The sequence below is a fragment of the Monodon monoceros genome, unplaced genomic scaffold (assembly GCF_005190385.1).
Source record: "Monodon monoceros isolate NGI ecotype Baffin Bay Population unplaced genomic scaffold, NGI_Narwhal_1 Super_Scaffold_8, whole genome shotgun sequence".
NCBI lineage: Eukaryota > Metazoa > Chordata > Mammalia > Artiodactyla > Monodontidae > Monodon > Monodon monoceros.
The window spans coordinates 56,130,577-56,147,080 of record NW_021703785.1 but is presented as its reverse complement, the minus strand read 5'-3'; the positions used below and the strand labels follow the sequence as shown (position 1 = coordinate 56,147,080).

The 16,504-nt window shown below is 36.7% G+C and overlaps 1 protein-coding gene across 2 annotated transcripts in view; it reads left to right on the top strand.

Moving 5' to 3' along the window:
- The window catches only part of SUCLA2 (succinate-CoA ligase ADP-forming beta subunit), a 48,087-nt gene extending 31,864 nt beyond the window's left edge, over positions 1–16,223 (top strand). For both annotated transcript variants that reach the window (XM_029210445.1, XM_029210446.1), the window contains exons 7-11: positions 4,846–5,007; positions 5,102–5,244; positions 9,918–10,038; positions 10,766–10,854; positions 15,436–16,223. In XM_029210445.1, coding sequence (XP_029066278.1) covers positions 4,846–5,007; positions 5,102–5,244; positions 9,918–10,038; positions 10,766–10,854; positions 15,436–15,510 — 590 coding nt within the window. In that variant the 3' untranslated portion in view covers positions 15,511–16,223. The remainder of the gene's footprint in view (positions 1–4,845; positions 5,008–5,101; positions 5,245–9,917; positions 10,039–10,765; positions 10,855–15,435) is intronic.
- The last annotated feature ends 281 nt before the right edge of the window (positions 16,224–16,504 follow it).

Sequence of the window (16,504 nt, the reverse complement as noted above, 5' to 3'; positions counted from 1 at the left end):
TGCGCCACCAGGGAAGCCCCATACTGAAATTTTATTGGAATTGTATTCATCCTACAAATTGTTGGGGAAAAATTAACATCTTCCTAGTAATCAGTTTTTCCAACTAGAAATACCTATTTTTCCATTTATGTAAGTCTTGATTTATACTTTTTTAAATAAGACTTATTTTCTTTGGGTAGGTATTATATTTCTTTTTAGATTTATTTGTAGAAGTATATTTTTGTTGCTATTATGATTGGGATCTTTTCTGCCATTGTATTTTCTTACTGTTTATTGCGGTATACAGAGACTGTTGATTTTGTTCTTCATTTGAAGATTTTAATTCTATTGTTGTATTTGTTTTCTAAGTATTCTAAGTATACTTTGGTTTCCTATAGTAAAGTTTATTTAAAAAAATATGTTCCCTCTATTTAACGAAAACATAGCAAATACTATATGCTAGGCACTATTGTAAGAACTTTTCAGATATGGACCCCTATAGTTCATTAAATGTTTATAGCAGTTCTGTGAGGTAGATACTATTACTATCCTTATTTTATAGGTTAGGAAACTGAGTTACCAAGAGGTTAAGTGACTTGCCCAGGGACACATGGCTAGTGGTAGAACTGGGCCGTGAATCTAAACAGTCAACTGCAGAATTTGTGCTCTTACATATGACACAGTTGTATGACAGGGATATTTTGGGTAGAGAGTAGTATATCAGCATTATTGGAGTAGGAAGAGATTAGCAATAAGGTATATCTTTTAGGTTAGGAAGCTGTAGCAGTAGTCCAAGCAGGAGGTAACAAAGGCAGTGGGAATGGAAAAGAGAAGGCTTTATTTTACAGATGAGTTCAAGCTCAGGCTCTGTTAGCAGATCTACATTTCTCACAGTACTTTCTTTATATATTTTGAATGGAGGCTTTAGACCAATGCAGACTATGTAGTTATAAACATATGCAGATTGATATGTTTTATTTATAAGGTTCATACTGAGTTTCAAAAGTAATATTTTTAAAAATAGAAAATATAGATATTTGTCTCCTTTTGGTACGAGGTTACCATATGACAAGATAGAATATACATTTGGGAAAATTATCATAGTATTCCTTAAAATAGTAGTTTAAGGATATTTTGAATGACTAAATTTGGAGTTATTTCCTTTGTGCACAGTTTTTTTGGAACATATATGCTGCATAGAATGAAGTATACGTCTTAATTTGTACCGGTTTACTTGTTTGAATAATTGTAAGAAGAAAGCTTATAGACTCTAGACTTATTTTCCTAGTAATGCTCTGAAAACATAGGGTAATATAAAATGTATATATATATATATATATATATATATTTGAATACAATTGCTTAAATAGCTTATCATACCATTGCCATCATTGGGGTTTCTGAGAGATCTTCCAGTGATTACTGATCTTCCCTGACAGAGTTCTAACTAAAATGGATCCAACAACTAAATTATACCATTAGACAGACTTAATAAATCTATTCAAATATGAGGCTTTAACAGGGCAGGCCTTTCAGGGATAGACTGTGCCTTGGGAATAGCAGTTGGAAATGGTTGCTCGCTGTGGGAAGCTTACTCCCAAGAGGAAGAAGGATTGAGCAGAATTATGCATGCCTAGTTTTATAATATCTAGATTAACTAGACAGATAATTTGCGTCCTTTCCTCTGGGAAGAATTAAGTAGAGACAGTGAGAGACAGATCTTATACTAAGTGAATGTGAAAGGAAGCATCAGGAGTGGGGAAGATTTGATCCCGCCGCCTCCCCCCCAAACATTCCTTAGTATTTTCTTTACCCACTGAGCTCAACCATCAAGCCTGTGATCTATCAGGGTGGATGTGGAGCTCTTGAGGGCGGAGAGGTTAGCTGTCTGTTTGGGTAATCTTGTTCTGACTTTGAGGCTGCCTTTCCAATCCCAGCCATTGTTCCTTTGGCTATCATATGGGAGCATCTATAGGTAGTTTGGATTTTTACCCCCAGAAATTTCTAAAATGGGTCAAAATAGTACACCAGTATCAGCTTTAAGAAAGTGTTATGCTCAATTCTGAAAATTTATTCTTTTCTGTTTCTGACACCACATTATGTTCAGTCAGGTTGTCTATCGGAATTTCAAAAGTTCATCAGTGAGATTAGATTATGGCATTAAAATACTCTGAAATACTCTAATAGTAGATTACATAAAGACACAGCTGGATTTAAAGTCCAAATGTGATAAAAGTCCAGAGGACCTAGAGAACTGAAGTCCCAAGTTACATTCTCTTATCTGAGTTAGAAGTTCAAAGAAATGAATGTTCTTTCTAATTTTGTAAATATTTTGGTTGAATGAGAGGTTATGAATTCTAGATAGTTTTAAAATTCTTTTAGCCATGGCAGTTTGGACTGTCTGTCACAGGAATGGGTAGAGTTTCTTTGTGATCTCAGAAGTTATATTATTTGAATTTCAGATCTCTTATGTGCCTGAATTCTAAAAGTGTACAAAAGGTTAATAATACATATAAGTTTATCACAGCTTTGACCCTCAATTACCAAATTTGGAGAAACCCCTCCCCCCAAACTCAAGCCATTCCCACTGCCAGGGACAGTGATCTCAGGCACAATAATATTCTCAGAACCATGTACTTCGTTTTATCAAGGGTCGTGGCAGAAACTCAGTGAAAGCTGAATGAAAGAGAATGGACTGATATTAGTCTCCCCAGGATGCCAGTTGTCTTGATTATCTTACCTATGGACCTGAAATCAGTTGAGAGAAATCTCCAAGTAAGGAATTAATTTTGGCCTGGTGCATTTGTGACTTCTAGGGGGGAAGAAACCCAAAATGTACATTTCTTAAAAGTTTTTCCTCTTTTGAACACTTATGAATTGAGTATGGGCTCTGTTTACTGATATTACACATACCCTTGCTGTTAGCAGAGTTGTCAGTGGCTGGTTCTACTGACTGTTGCAGAGCTCAGGTCTAGGAAATATGCTTCCTAGGTATTTCACCCCAAGTATGTTTTTATTGGAGAATCACCATCACCTGAGTGAACCTGTCTTTATCTTCTTGAGTCTATATACTTTAGAGGCCTACTAAGGATTAATGCCTTTACTATGTGTTCCTCATTGTTTTTTGAATGGCATGTTAATTTTATTAATTTAATAGATATACGGTTGACTCTTGAACGGCACTAATTTGAACCATGAGGGTCCACTTATAAGCAGATTTTTTTTTTTTCAATAAGTATGTACTACAGTACTACATAATCTGTGGTTGGTTGAATCTTTGGATGCAAAACTGCAGGTATGGAGGGCCAACTGTAAAGTTATATGCAGATTGTTTTGCTAACATATCTTGAGCACTTTTTGCATTTACTAAAGCATTCTTCTAAAACATTTTAATATTTGTAAAATTTGTCATATATAGATATGCCACAATTTATAACTATAAATTTATAAATGATTATCAAAATACAAGGGATCTGAAGGATCACAATCCAAGAAACATACATATTATCATTCACCAGTGATTTCAGATATTGTACTTTTTAGTTCCAAATTTTCAATATGGTTCCTTTCATAGTTTTATTTTCTGCTGAGATTACTTATGTGGTGCTTTATTATGACCATATTTTCCCTTAAATCATTAAACATGTTTAAAATAGCTATTTCACAGTCCTCTGATACTTTAAAATTTGAGTCATCTTGAGTTTGGTTTCTTTTGACTGCTTTGTCTCTTTACTTTTGGTTACATTTTCCTGTTTCTTCACAGATCTAGTAATTTCTAGTTGTATACTAGACATTTTGGGAGACTGAATTCTGTCAGCTTCCTCTGAAAGAATGTTGGTTTTTGTTGTTAATAGTTAATTTGGCTGACTCTAAACTTTGTCTCTTGTTTTGTGCAACAGCTGAAACTGCTCAGTTCTTTTAGCCTCTATCTGTTCAGTAATAAGGAGAAAGTTGTAGTTACATTGGAGCAAGGAAGGGATAGAATACATACTGAAAGCTAAAGTCAGAGAATTAACCTGCATAAGGGCCATTTTGGTAGAGTGCTGGAGGTAAAAGCCTGATTAGAGTGGATTTAAGAGAGAATGGCAGGAGAAAAACTTGTACTGGTATAGGGAGTTTTTTAAGCAGGGCTTGGCAGATGTAGTCTCAGTTACTGCTATTTCTCTACTTGTTCTTCTCCTTCTTCCTTTACCCTTTCTTTCTTCTTTCTTCTTCATAACATGTTAAAAATATAAAACCCTTTGTAGGCTCACAGGCCATAAAAAACCCAGCACAGGCTGAATCTGGCCCATAGGCCATAGTTTGCTGACCCCAGGTTTAAAGAGACAACTCTTTCCGTGAGTTATGTTGCATAGAAAGAGGAGAGTAAGGGGGTGGGGGGAGGTAGGGAGTAAAGAGTTTTTTCTTTCTTTTTATTGAGGTGGGGGAAAGAACAGCATTTTTACAAGTCAGTTTGATTTAGCCAATAGAAAAGTGGGGTGGGGTGGAATTTACAGTGCAAGAAAGACAGAATTAGCAGAACAATCCCCTTGAGTTGAGACCCTGGGCCCAAGCAAAGGAGTTAGCTAGGAGCATGGACAGTTAATTCTTGGTAATTAAAAAGAAAATTAAATGCTTTTGAGGGTTTTTTTCCCCTTCTTTATCTGTTGCTTAGGATAGGTGTAGAACCAGTAACTTTGATGGGGCAGTTTTAATTTTCACGTATTCTTTTTCAAGAAACAGTTTGAATTAATTGTGAAGATAAATTGAAATACTTTCAGTAAGTAACAAAATGTGTTTTTCTTCTGAAGTCAAAAATATTTGATTACTGTATAGTTTATTGTGTCTATCTTGAAATTAACATCACTTTATTTTTTTCCTTCAAAGTGCTATGTATGGATGCAAAGATCAATTTTGATTCTAATTCAGCTTATCGCCAGAAGAAAATCTTTGACCTACAGGACTGGACCCAGGAAGATGAAAGGGACAAAGATGCAGCTAAGGCAGATCTCAACTACATTGGCCTAGATGGAAATATAGGCTGTCTAGGTACCACCTGTTTTTATGTTAAGAGTTGGATTGGCTAAGCTTAATTTATTTTCTTTGTTTGTTGCTTATACAAATCATTTTCCCTTCTTGATAGTAAATGGTGCTGGTTTGGCAATGGCCACAATGGATATAATAAAGCTTCATGGAGGGACTCCAGCCAACTTTCTTGATGTTGGTGGTGGTGCCACAGTCCATCAAGTAACAGAAGCATTTAAACTTATCACTTCAGATAAAAAGGTAGGGGCAGAACTTATGTTTTAGAATTTGAATGGAGAGAAGTAACTTGATTAATTAGTAAATGTGGTCATTATAGTAGTTGAGTGTTAAAGTTCAAAAGTCCTCAATAGTTTGGAAAAATTTGCTGAAATCAATAAAATAAAAGTTAGCAAGAAAAAAATAAACTTTCCCATTGTGATTTAGAAAACAAGGTGAAGAAATACTGGATGGTATTAGATAATACTATAAACGGTAATGATTTGGCATGAGAACCCATTACTATAGAAAAAATTTTGGAGCTGTTAGTTGACTAAAAAAGCCAGAAATCTGGAAAGTCTGTAAAGCTAAAAAGAAAATAAAAATCATCTTTAATTCTATCCAGACATAGCTTTTGTTACTATTGATTTGATTTATTTTCTTTAAGACTTGTTAATGCTTATGTATTTCACACATACACTCATACACATTGCATATGTATCATTCTAGAAACAGCTTTATTAAGACATAATTCATGGGGCTTCCCTGGTGGCGCAGTGGTTAAGAATCTGCCTGCCAATGCAGGGGGCACGGGTTCAAGCCCTTATCCGGGAAGATCCCACGTGCTGCGGAGCAACCAAGCCCATGTGCCACAACTACTGAGCCTGTGCTCTAGAGCCCGCACGCCACAACTACTGAGCCCATGTGCCACAACTACTGAAGCCTGTGCACCTAGAGCCCATGCTCTGCAACAAGAGAAGCCACCGCAAGGAGAAGCCTGTGCACCACAAGGAAGAGTAGCCCCCGCTCACCGCAACTAGAGAAAGCCCACATGCAGCAACGAAGACCCAGTGCAGCCAAAAATAAATGAGTAAAATAAATAAAACCAAAAAAAACCCCAAAAACCTGGCTTCCAAAAAAGAAAAAAGATATAATTCACATGCCATATATTTCACCCATTCATATATATATCTTTCAATACACACATTTTGAGTCTTTTTTTGCTAACATCTCTTGAGCACTTTTTGTGTAAAGTATTATTCTAAAACACTCATTGTAATGTTTGCATAATCTGTCATATTATAGATATGCTATAATTTATAATTACGAATTTATAAATGATTATCAGAATACAAGAGATGTGAAGCATTGTGATCCAAGAAACAGACATATTATCATTCATCAGATATTTTTTTTAAGGAATAGATCTACTGTGTGACCAATGTGGGTTTTTTTTTTTTTTTTTTTTTTTTTTTTGCGGTACGTGGGCCTCTCACCGCTGTGGCCCCTCCCGCCGCGGAGCACAGGCTCCGGACACGCAGGCCCAGCAGCCACGGCCCACGGGCCCAGCCACTCCACGGCATGTGGGATCCTCCCGGACTGGGACACGAACCTGCGTCCCCTGCATCGGCAGGTGGACCCTCAACTACTGCGCCACCAGGGAAGCCCCAATGTGGGTTTTTTAAGGCTTATGGAAATAAGATAATGGCCTTCATGTAACTAGTCTTACTGAATTTAGACTGAGAATTTGTCATTGGTAGGGATCAAGATACCTTGAACTGTGTTGAGAATTGAATGAGTTGGGCAAGGGGAAGGAAATGTGCAGAGGCATGGGGTCCAGAGAGGGCCACTGTGTTCATGGATTGGTAAGATGCTTATGCATAAAGATATAGCATTATTGGGATGAATGATAAGAAGTAATGTTGGCAAATTGAGACCCAAGTTGTGAAGATCCCTGTATCTATAGCTAAGGAGTTCTGAATTTAATACTTCTACCTCAGCACATTTACAAATACATATATCAACTCCTTACCTTTCTGTTTTTTTATTTTTAAAAAAGAAGGTAATTCTGCTAGTAAAGGGTGAAATGGGGAATAGGGAGACACTGGCAGGAGAGATGAATTTGGTTATTATACCTGCTTGTTGGGAAGGATGAAGAGGTCCATAACAAAGGCAGTGTCAGTAAGAATAAAGCAATGAAACCTACACTGCTGAGATAGAATCCTTAAGTTCATTTTTTTCCTTTTTGGGCGTGGCATGGTGAGGGATTGGTTAGGACTTCTGGCTGCAGAGAATCATTGGTTGGTGATATCTTTTGTGCTGTCAGAGGCAAAGTAAAGAAATTTGGTATTTTTGAATGAATGTGTTAAGTTTGCCCTGTGGTAATTATACCTGGTAGATAGTTGTAAAGATATTCTTCCTATAATGGTCAGATGTGTATTTGAGAGTCCTCAGTATATTGAGAAAAGTTGAAGTGTTAGGCGTTGGTGATATGACTCATGCAAGTGATTTGAGGAAACCAAGAATGGAACCTGGCTCCTCCCACCCAGTGCTGAAGGATTGAATAAGGAAGGAAGACCCAATAAAAGAGGGAGAGAACAAACTGACAGAGATGGTTGCAGATCAGGAGAGAGTGGTGACATCAAAGGCCAGGGTGAAGAGTTCTGGGAAGTAAGGGAATGGGCAGTAGTGTTAGATGCTGAAAGAGAGGAGAGGGGGACAGAGGCCAGGCTGCAGTGGGTTGAGTTGTGATTGGGAATTGAGGGTGTGGAGTCATACAGGAGAGTTACTCTTTCGGCGGTGGGGTCTGAGGAGGCACAGAAGGACGTAGTGCTCTCAGTTGAGTGGAGATCGGCTTGAGAAGAGCTGTGCAGCATATGCGTGTTTGTGTAGAAGACCAAGAAGATGGGTTATTTCTAGCTGGAGAAGAGATTTGAAGATAAAGAAGAGAGTGAATATAGCTAAAGGAGTGGAGACCTGGAGGAGACACAGTACGGTAATTAGTGATGAGGTTAGTTTTGGAGAGGAGGTTACTCCTTAAGGTATTACTGGAAAAGGAAGATCATATGCTAGAAGTTAGAGAGTTTGAAGTGGGATAGGAGGCTCATGAAGAAAGTTGAAAGGTATGAGTCAAACTATTGCTGATACTGCTCTTCAGGTTATGCTCATGTTTCACAGGTTTGGTGTTTGGTTTTGTTTTTTCCCACTCTTTTGCTTTTCTTGAAGTTGGAATGGATAAACTAATAGGCTGGAATCATGCATTATTTGAATGGGGACGCAGGTAGACTGGGTATGAGAGAGGAGTGGCTATGAGGAAACTGAGTGTGCCCACGACAGTGTCATTGATTTGCTCAGCTGTGGCTTCTAGGCTCTATAGTGAAGCACGCCAGATTGGGGGAGAGCTGATAGACTGGTTGGTTAGGAAGGGGTTGAGGGACTAGAGACTTTAAAAGATTGAATTTGATAGAGTTAGAGATGAAAGGCGTTAAGTGGAAGGAGAGGAGGTTGAGCAAGAGTGGGATTTAGACATTTGATATTGTAGAGACATTCATTCTGGTCAGGTCAAGGATTTGTCCTTGGTAGTAATCAGTTGATATGGACTGGAGGTAAAAGTGACATGGTAGAGCTCCAGTCACTTTGAGGCTCAAGTGCTAGATGATGCCTGTGGCGCGTACTGTAGCTATCCCAAATGCGGCGGGAGGGGGTGAGATGGGAGGGTGCCAGAGTCCACTGTGAATTCTATTCCATTATGAATTCTAGACCTTTATTTCTTGAAGTATAGAAATAATAGTGGTAAAGATAGGGAATGCTTAGTATAACTCAGTGTGTCTCAACTTTTTTCCTGTCATGGCATTCACAGAAAGTAACATTTCAGTGGGGCATGGGAGGTACATGGGGAAGGTTGCTTGTTGTCAGAGGCCACTGGCTCAAGGTGCTAGCCGTCCCAGAACCTTCCTAATTGCTCTAAGGCAGCGGTCCCCAATCTTTTTGCCACCAGGGACCAGTTTCGTGGAAGACCGTTCTTCCACGGACGGGGTGGGGGTGGGGGATGGTTCAGGTGGTAATGCGAGCAATGGGGAGCGGTGGGAAGCGATGGGGAGCTGTGGGGAGCGATGGGGAGCGGTGGGGGAGCAATGGGGAGCGGCAGATGAAGCTTCGCTCCCTCACCCACTGCTCACCTCTTGCTGTGCGGCCCAGTTCCTAAGAGGCCATGGACCGCTACCGGTCCGTGGCCCGGGGCTTGGGGACCCCTGCTCTAAGGGGTGAGGGGAACAATATCTTGGTGTGTCTATAACCCATTTCTATCTCACTGGTTGAGAAGTTCTAGTGTAGCTGAATAAACTAAGCCTCTTTTTAAAAAACAAATAAGGTTTTTTCTAAAGGATAGAAGAACAGCGATTCAGACTATCGGTGTGATGATGAAAGAATGCCAACCCAAATAGGCCCTGAGGTTTGGATGTGATGTGTAGCCAGGAGTGTCCATACAGATGTTGAGTAATTTTGAGGGCCTGGTTTGTGTGAAAAGTTGGTAGAGTTGATGGGGAAAAATGAAGAGATGATAGTTAATGAGGACTAAATTGGAGATCTTGCATATGATGTTGTCTTACAACATGGTCTGGGTTAGTAATGTTGGTAATGACTATGCTTAATAGGAAACAAGTAAATGGAATCAGGAGGTCTTGTTAATATGTGACAGGAGAGAAGAGACTGTGAGCCAGGTGTTGAAATTACCCAAGGAGGGGAAATAAGTTTTGCTAGGTGGTGGACTGCACACACTTCAGTGATGAGAGCTGCATGCAGAGAGTATGGCTGTTTGGTCTGAAAATGTTCCCATGAAATTAACTTTTATCATAAGGCACAGATACTAGTGTTTTCTTGGGAAGGAAGGAAAAGCAGTCATTCCTTTAATATTTTAATCTAAAACATTTTATTGGCAGGTACTGTCTATTCTGGTCAACATCTTCGGAGGAATCATGCGGTGTGATGTTATTGCACAGGGTATAGTCATGGCAGTAAAGGATTTGGAAATTAAAATACCTATTGTGGTACGGTTACAAGGTAAGTGTAAAAGGATCTTGCAGTTGTTCTGTGAACTCTCATTGCTTAAAAGTTCATAATTCCAAGGGGTTTGGTTCATTTAGTTTTAAATTTAGTTTTAAATAGCTGTATTTTTTTTTAACATCTTTATTGGAGTATAACTGCTTTACGATGGTGTGTCAGTTTCTGCTCTATCACGGAGTGAATCATCTATACAAATACATATATCCCCATATCCCCTCCTTCTTGCATCTCCCTCCCACCCTCCCAATCCCACCCCTCTAGGTGGTCACAAAGCACCGAGCTGATCTCCCTGTGCTATGTGGCTGCTTCCCACTAGCTATCTTTTATACATTTGGTAATGTATATATGTCCATGCCACCCTCTCACTTTGTCCCAATAGCTATATTTTTAAAATGAGAGTATAGTAGGGAATTTTTAAAACGTGGGTTAAAAAATTCTAACATTGGAGCAAAATTGTTCATAGTTTTGCTTGCTATAAGTTGATACATTATTTATTTGTTGTATGTATCTTGAATTCTGACTTGTCTGAATTACCATTAATGTGATAAGGCAAAGTATTTCACAAGGTAACTCCAGGTTTTTATAGTATTTGGTTTAGAAGCATTTGTATTAAATGACCAAAGTTAGTTGAAATTTCATATTTGTAAATGTATATTGTGACAAACATTTTAAATGATTTTGTGTAGGTATTTAAAATGTCTATATTTGCATAAATCATTTCCAGGTACACGAGTTGATGATGCTAAGGCACTGATAGCGGACAGTGGACTTAAAATTCTTGCTTGTGATGACTTGGATGAAGCTGCTAAAATGGTAAACAGGTTATGTTGATCTGAGGATAAATTTGCAGTGTATGAAAGATTTATAAACATTTAGATTCTAAAATGAACCAGCTAATATTGCTAATAATGAGTGTTTCAGCTAAACACTAGGAGTATTGAACCCCATATACCTATCACCCATCTTAAACAATTACCAGTTCATGCTCAGTCTTGTCTCATCTTATTCTTACCTACTTCCTTCCCTGCCCATGATTATTTTGAAGCAAATCCCAGACATTATATTATTTCATACTTATCATCATGTATCTGTAAAAGATAAAGGTATTGATGATATAAAGGGATTATTATTGCTTGTTTCAGATGGGATAGTGGTATTATGTTTATGTTTTATAAAAAAAGAATTGAGTCAGTGTTGAAATTTCCCTGATTCTCTTAAATATTTTTTGCCTAGGTTCTTTGTTAGAATTAGGATCAAAATAAGTCTATGCTTGCAGTTGGTTAATATATCACTAAATTTCTTTTTATAGATTCTCCCTTGCCTCTTTTTTTATTCTTAACTTTATTTGTTGAAAAAACCAGGCTGATGGTCTTGTAGTGTTTCCTGTAGTCTGGATTTTAATTATTGTATTCATGGGGTGTCATTTAACATGTTCCTCTGCTCCTCTATTTCCTGTGAACTGGTAGTTCAATCTATAGGTTTGATCATATATGTATTTGATTTTGAAGAGTGGGGAGCAAGAATATTTTATGGTTGATTTTGTGTAATTCCATAAGGAGGTATATAAATGTCAGGTAACTTCTCTTTTTGTAATACTAGCAGTCATTGACATTCATAACTTAGATCCAATATTTTGTTTATGCAAAGTGGTGATTTTCTAACTCTGTGATTATTTATTATATGGCATACTTATAAAAAGCGAAACTTTCTTGTATCAACTATTTGTTGGCATGAAGTACATTTTTCATAGAAAAAGCAGGATACTTACTTAATTCTTTGGTTTTATTGATCAGTTTTCAAAATAATGGGTTTGTTCCATTATGGCCTACTAAAGTGACCCAGGCTTTTTTGTTTCTTAGTTTTTGTTTTTAGGCGTGTGTGTTGTGTGTTGCATGCACGCATGTATGCACATGCTATTTTGAACTCATGGATTTAAATATATTTGATGTGGTTCAGTCCATTTTAGTTATTTTTATTGATGCATAGATTGTCTCATCTTTGGTCAGTGGGAACCTCTTCAAGTTGACTCCTGAGTCCTTCCTACATGCCCTGTGATATGCTTTCTGATATGATGAGATTTTTCCGGCTCATCTTTACATTTCTTGTTGCAGACCTGGAATCAGCCAGATGGTGTTTAGACAGCACAATTTAAGCTTTAAGGGTGCTTACAACTATTGGGTTGTTCATTGTTTCTAGATATTTTTAAGTGGCAAATCTAGGAAAATATGTATTTTTTAAAGAGATAAATACATGAGTACATAACTTCCAATATTTCCAATGCAAATCCAAGGTACAGTTTTTTTTTCTTATCTGATATCTGTTTCTCTTTTTTCCCATTCTGTAGTAACATAAATATTCCTTTGCTTTGTCCCTCAATACAGACATGACAGTTTTAGAATAATAATACCAACAATATGACTACTGAAAGTAGTTCAAGACTTGTATGTGCAGTTCTTTTTGTCCTTTGAAGTATTTCCCATAATTTGCTGGATTTTAAAATTCACATGAAACGGTTCTCTGTTTTATCCCACCTTTGATGCATGGTTAGCTTCATTTATTTATTTTAAAGGAATTGCTTAAAATTTTTTTTGTTATAATATTTCCAAAGTCAAACTGTAAAACAAGGTATTCTTAGAGAATCTAGCCTTTATACCTATTCCTGTTTGTTCCTTCCCCATAGGTAACCAGTTTTTTGGTTTTCTTAGGATTTTTTTGTTCGTCTTTTCACTTTTTTAAAAACACAAGCAAATAATTTATGTGTATACATATAGATGTATGTATACATATATCTCTCCACTTTCCCACATTATATGATGGTAACATGTATTTTACCTCATTTCTTTTACCTTACACTATATCTTGGTGCACACTCCCTAGTAGATACAGAGATGTTTTTAAATGAGAACTTCTGATTCTTTCCCACCTATGTTTATAGACATTTCACAGAATACTCTTTGGGGCTACATGGTTTAATCAGTAACTAGGCTTTTGAGATTTGCTTTGTTAATGTGATATCTTTTCATAAGCATAATAAAGGTCTTATTTCCTTCTTTAGGACATACTTTGGGAAAAAACTTAGCTAGTAAATAAAATTCAACTGCACTTTAGAGACAGAGGAATTTACACTCAGTCTTGAGTTTAAATTAAGATTTTGAGCAAGGGAATGAGAAAGTGTTTCAGAAAGCCTGTTTTGACTTTGAGATGTGGAGTCAATTGTTGATGGGAAGAGTGAGGGACAGTAGGAGTCTGGCTACTGTAATAATTAGATGTGAGGTGAAGGTAATGGATAGGTTAGAACTTTTCTCTGAAAACATGCTTGTTTGCAGTGAGAGCCTGAATTAAGAAAAGCTTTGTGGACATGGAGAGAAGGGAGAAGAATCAATAGGAGCTTGATCAAATAGACCATGAAAGATAAAAGTGAACAGTTGATTTTCGTTGTGTCTGTAGTCCTTTTCTACTGAGTAGGAGGTTATGGAAGTCATGACAATATTAATAATATGAATATTAGCAACTGCTACCATTTATAATTTGTTGTGCATGCAATGCTAAGCCTTTTTTTTCTTCACGTATTATCTTATTTAATACAAGTTGGGTGAAATAATCTCCATTTTTATAGGTGAAGAAACAGAGGCTAGAGAAATTAACTTATTCAGGATCATGTATCGTAAGCATCAGAGTGGGATCTGAACTCAAGGTGTCTAACTTTAAAACCTTCTCTTAACTACCCTGCTGGGGAGGAGAGAAGCTAAATCTGTTGTTTGGTTTTAGATATGTTTAATTTGTATATGTTGTATGGTACCAGCTGGATATCCCCAGACAGATTATAGAGAGAGCATTGGAATTCAGCTTGATAATTGTTAACTTACTGACAGAAAGTAAAATACTAACTCCTAAACCCAAGCTCCTATCCCAACATTGTAAGTTAAGATTATTTACATTTCTTAAAAGATTTATTTATTTATTTATGGCCGCACTGTGAGGCTTGCGGGATTTTAGTTCCCCAACTGGAGATTAAACTGGGGCCTGGCAGTGAAAGCGCCGAGTCCTAACCACTGGACCACTAGGGAATCGCTTTTATTTAGATGTGCTTTGCGTTCTGTAGTATCCAGCTAAGACAGTCACTGTTTCTATCTTTAAAGATAAAGGCAGAAGATCTAAATAGACATTTCTCCAAAGAAGACATACAGATGGCCAACAGGCACATGAAAAAATGCTCAACATCACTAATTATTAGAGAAATGCAAATAAAAACTACAGTGAGTTATCACCTCACACTGGTCAGAATGGCCAGTCTGTATTTTAGTCTACAAATAACAAATGCTGGAGAGGGTGTGGAGAGAAGGGAACCCTCCTACACTGTTGGTGGGAATGTAAATTGGTGCAGCCACTATGGAGAACAGTATGGCGGTTCCTCAAAAAACTAAAAACAGAACTACCATATGATCCAGCAATCCCAGTCCTGGGCATATATCTGGAGAAAACCATAATTGGAAAAGATACATGCACCCCTATGGTCATAGCAGCATTATTTACAATAGCCAAGACATGGAAGCAGCCTAAATGTCTATCAACAGATGAGTGGATAAAGAAGATGTAGTATATATATGCAATTGAATACTACTCAGCCATAAAAAAGAATGAAATAATGCCATTTGCAACAACATGGATGGACCTAGAGATCATCATTCTAAGTGAAGTAAGTCAGAAAGAGAAAGACAAATACCATATGATATCACTTATATGTGGAATCTAAAATATGACACAAATGAACTTATTTACAAAACAGAAACAGACTCACAGACGTAGAAAACAAACTTAGGGTTACCAAAGGGGAAAGGGAGTTGGGGAGGGATAAATTAGGAGTTTGGGATTAACAGATACAAACTACTATATATAAAAAAATAACCAACAAGGACCTACTGTATAGCACAGGGAACTATATTCAATATCTATAAGGGAAAAGAATCTATATATAAAAGTGAATATATATATATATAAATAAAATACAGAATCACTTTGCTGTACACCTGAAACTAACACAACTTGTAAATCAACTATAATTTTAAACAAAGGAAAAAAATATAGATAAAATTTAGGCAATGATGAAGAGATATATACATATATCAGATATGTATCAATTTAATACCTCTGATATTATATATATGAATAAAATCCAGTGTGGGTTATGGTGTGGGTTGTGAACAGTGTTAAATTTGACTATCCTTCAAGAGTGGCAAATGCTTATAAGACTGTGAAGTGATTTATAACAATGTCAGAATAGCCCAGATATTTTAAATGAAAAAGACTGAACATGCAATTAATTTTACATTGACCAATCGTTCTGATTCTGTGTTTTTATGAAAATAGAGACAAAGCTTGTTTTTTTCCTTTCAGGTTGTAAAGCTCTCTGAGATAGTGACCTTAGCCAAGCAAGCCCAGGTGGATGTGAAATTTCAGTTGCCAATCTGATTTGAGAACCCAGTGGTTGGCTGAAGATGTTAAATGTGTTATAATTGTTAAAAATACTGAGTTCTGTATTATTATTGTTCCTTTTCTCTTTAGTGTGTGAAGATTGTAATTACCGTCTAGGCACAAAAACTTTTAAAAGCATTTGGTCTGCATTTAATTCTGTACAGAATGGGCTGTTTGTATAAAGTATGTGTAATGCAGTTATCTAGTTTGTTTTGTTGCAGCTTTCTTTCTCAGTTTTACAGAATGTCACTTGCAATATGCCAGTTTATTATTGTTGGGTACAGCATTCTTCATTGATAAGAGTCTTATGAATGAAATAAATATGAAGACAAAGCTTTATTCTTTAGTGTCAGAAATGTATTATATCTAATAACTAGTTTCATTAGTAGAGCAGTGTATTAAAACAATGTTTATATAAGAAGTGTCTATCTTCAACACCAAATACCTAACTAAATATATCAGTCACTATTTATAAACAGACCTTTCAAACACTCCCCAGAATATTCTTTTAAGTATTTCAGGAAAGTAACTTGTGAATTATTTGAGCATTGTTTTAATCATTACAGAACATTGATATCTGCAAGTCCTCATGATCTTGTGGTATTGAGAAAAACCTGTAGGTTTGTATCATGTAAGGATATATTTACTAAGGACTTGGCAGACAAAATTAACAATGTCAATTTAAATTAATAAAAAATCTCCCAATGTGATTTGCATTAATGTTTTTTTTTCTTTCTTAAGTAAACACAGTGAAGGTGATGTGTTTATCATTGCACTAAACACCTCTCAGGAACTGATTTGTAGATCATGTACTGGGGCATGATATTACATATTATAAAGTGATCTACAGATATTTCAGTTGAATTCTACTGTTTACGTGTGTGCCATCTGGTACCTTCTCGAAAAAGTCCACATTGTCTTTTGTGTCCCAATTTGTGTATGTGTGTGTGTGTGTGTGTATGTATATATGTACATGTCCATCTTTTCTTCA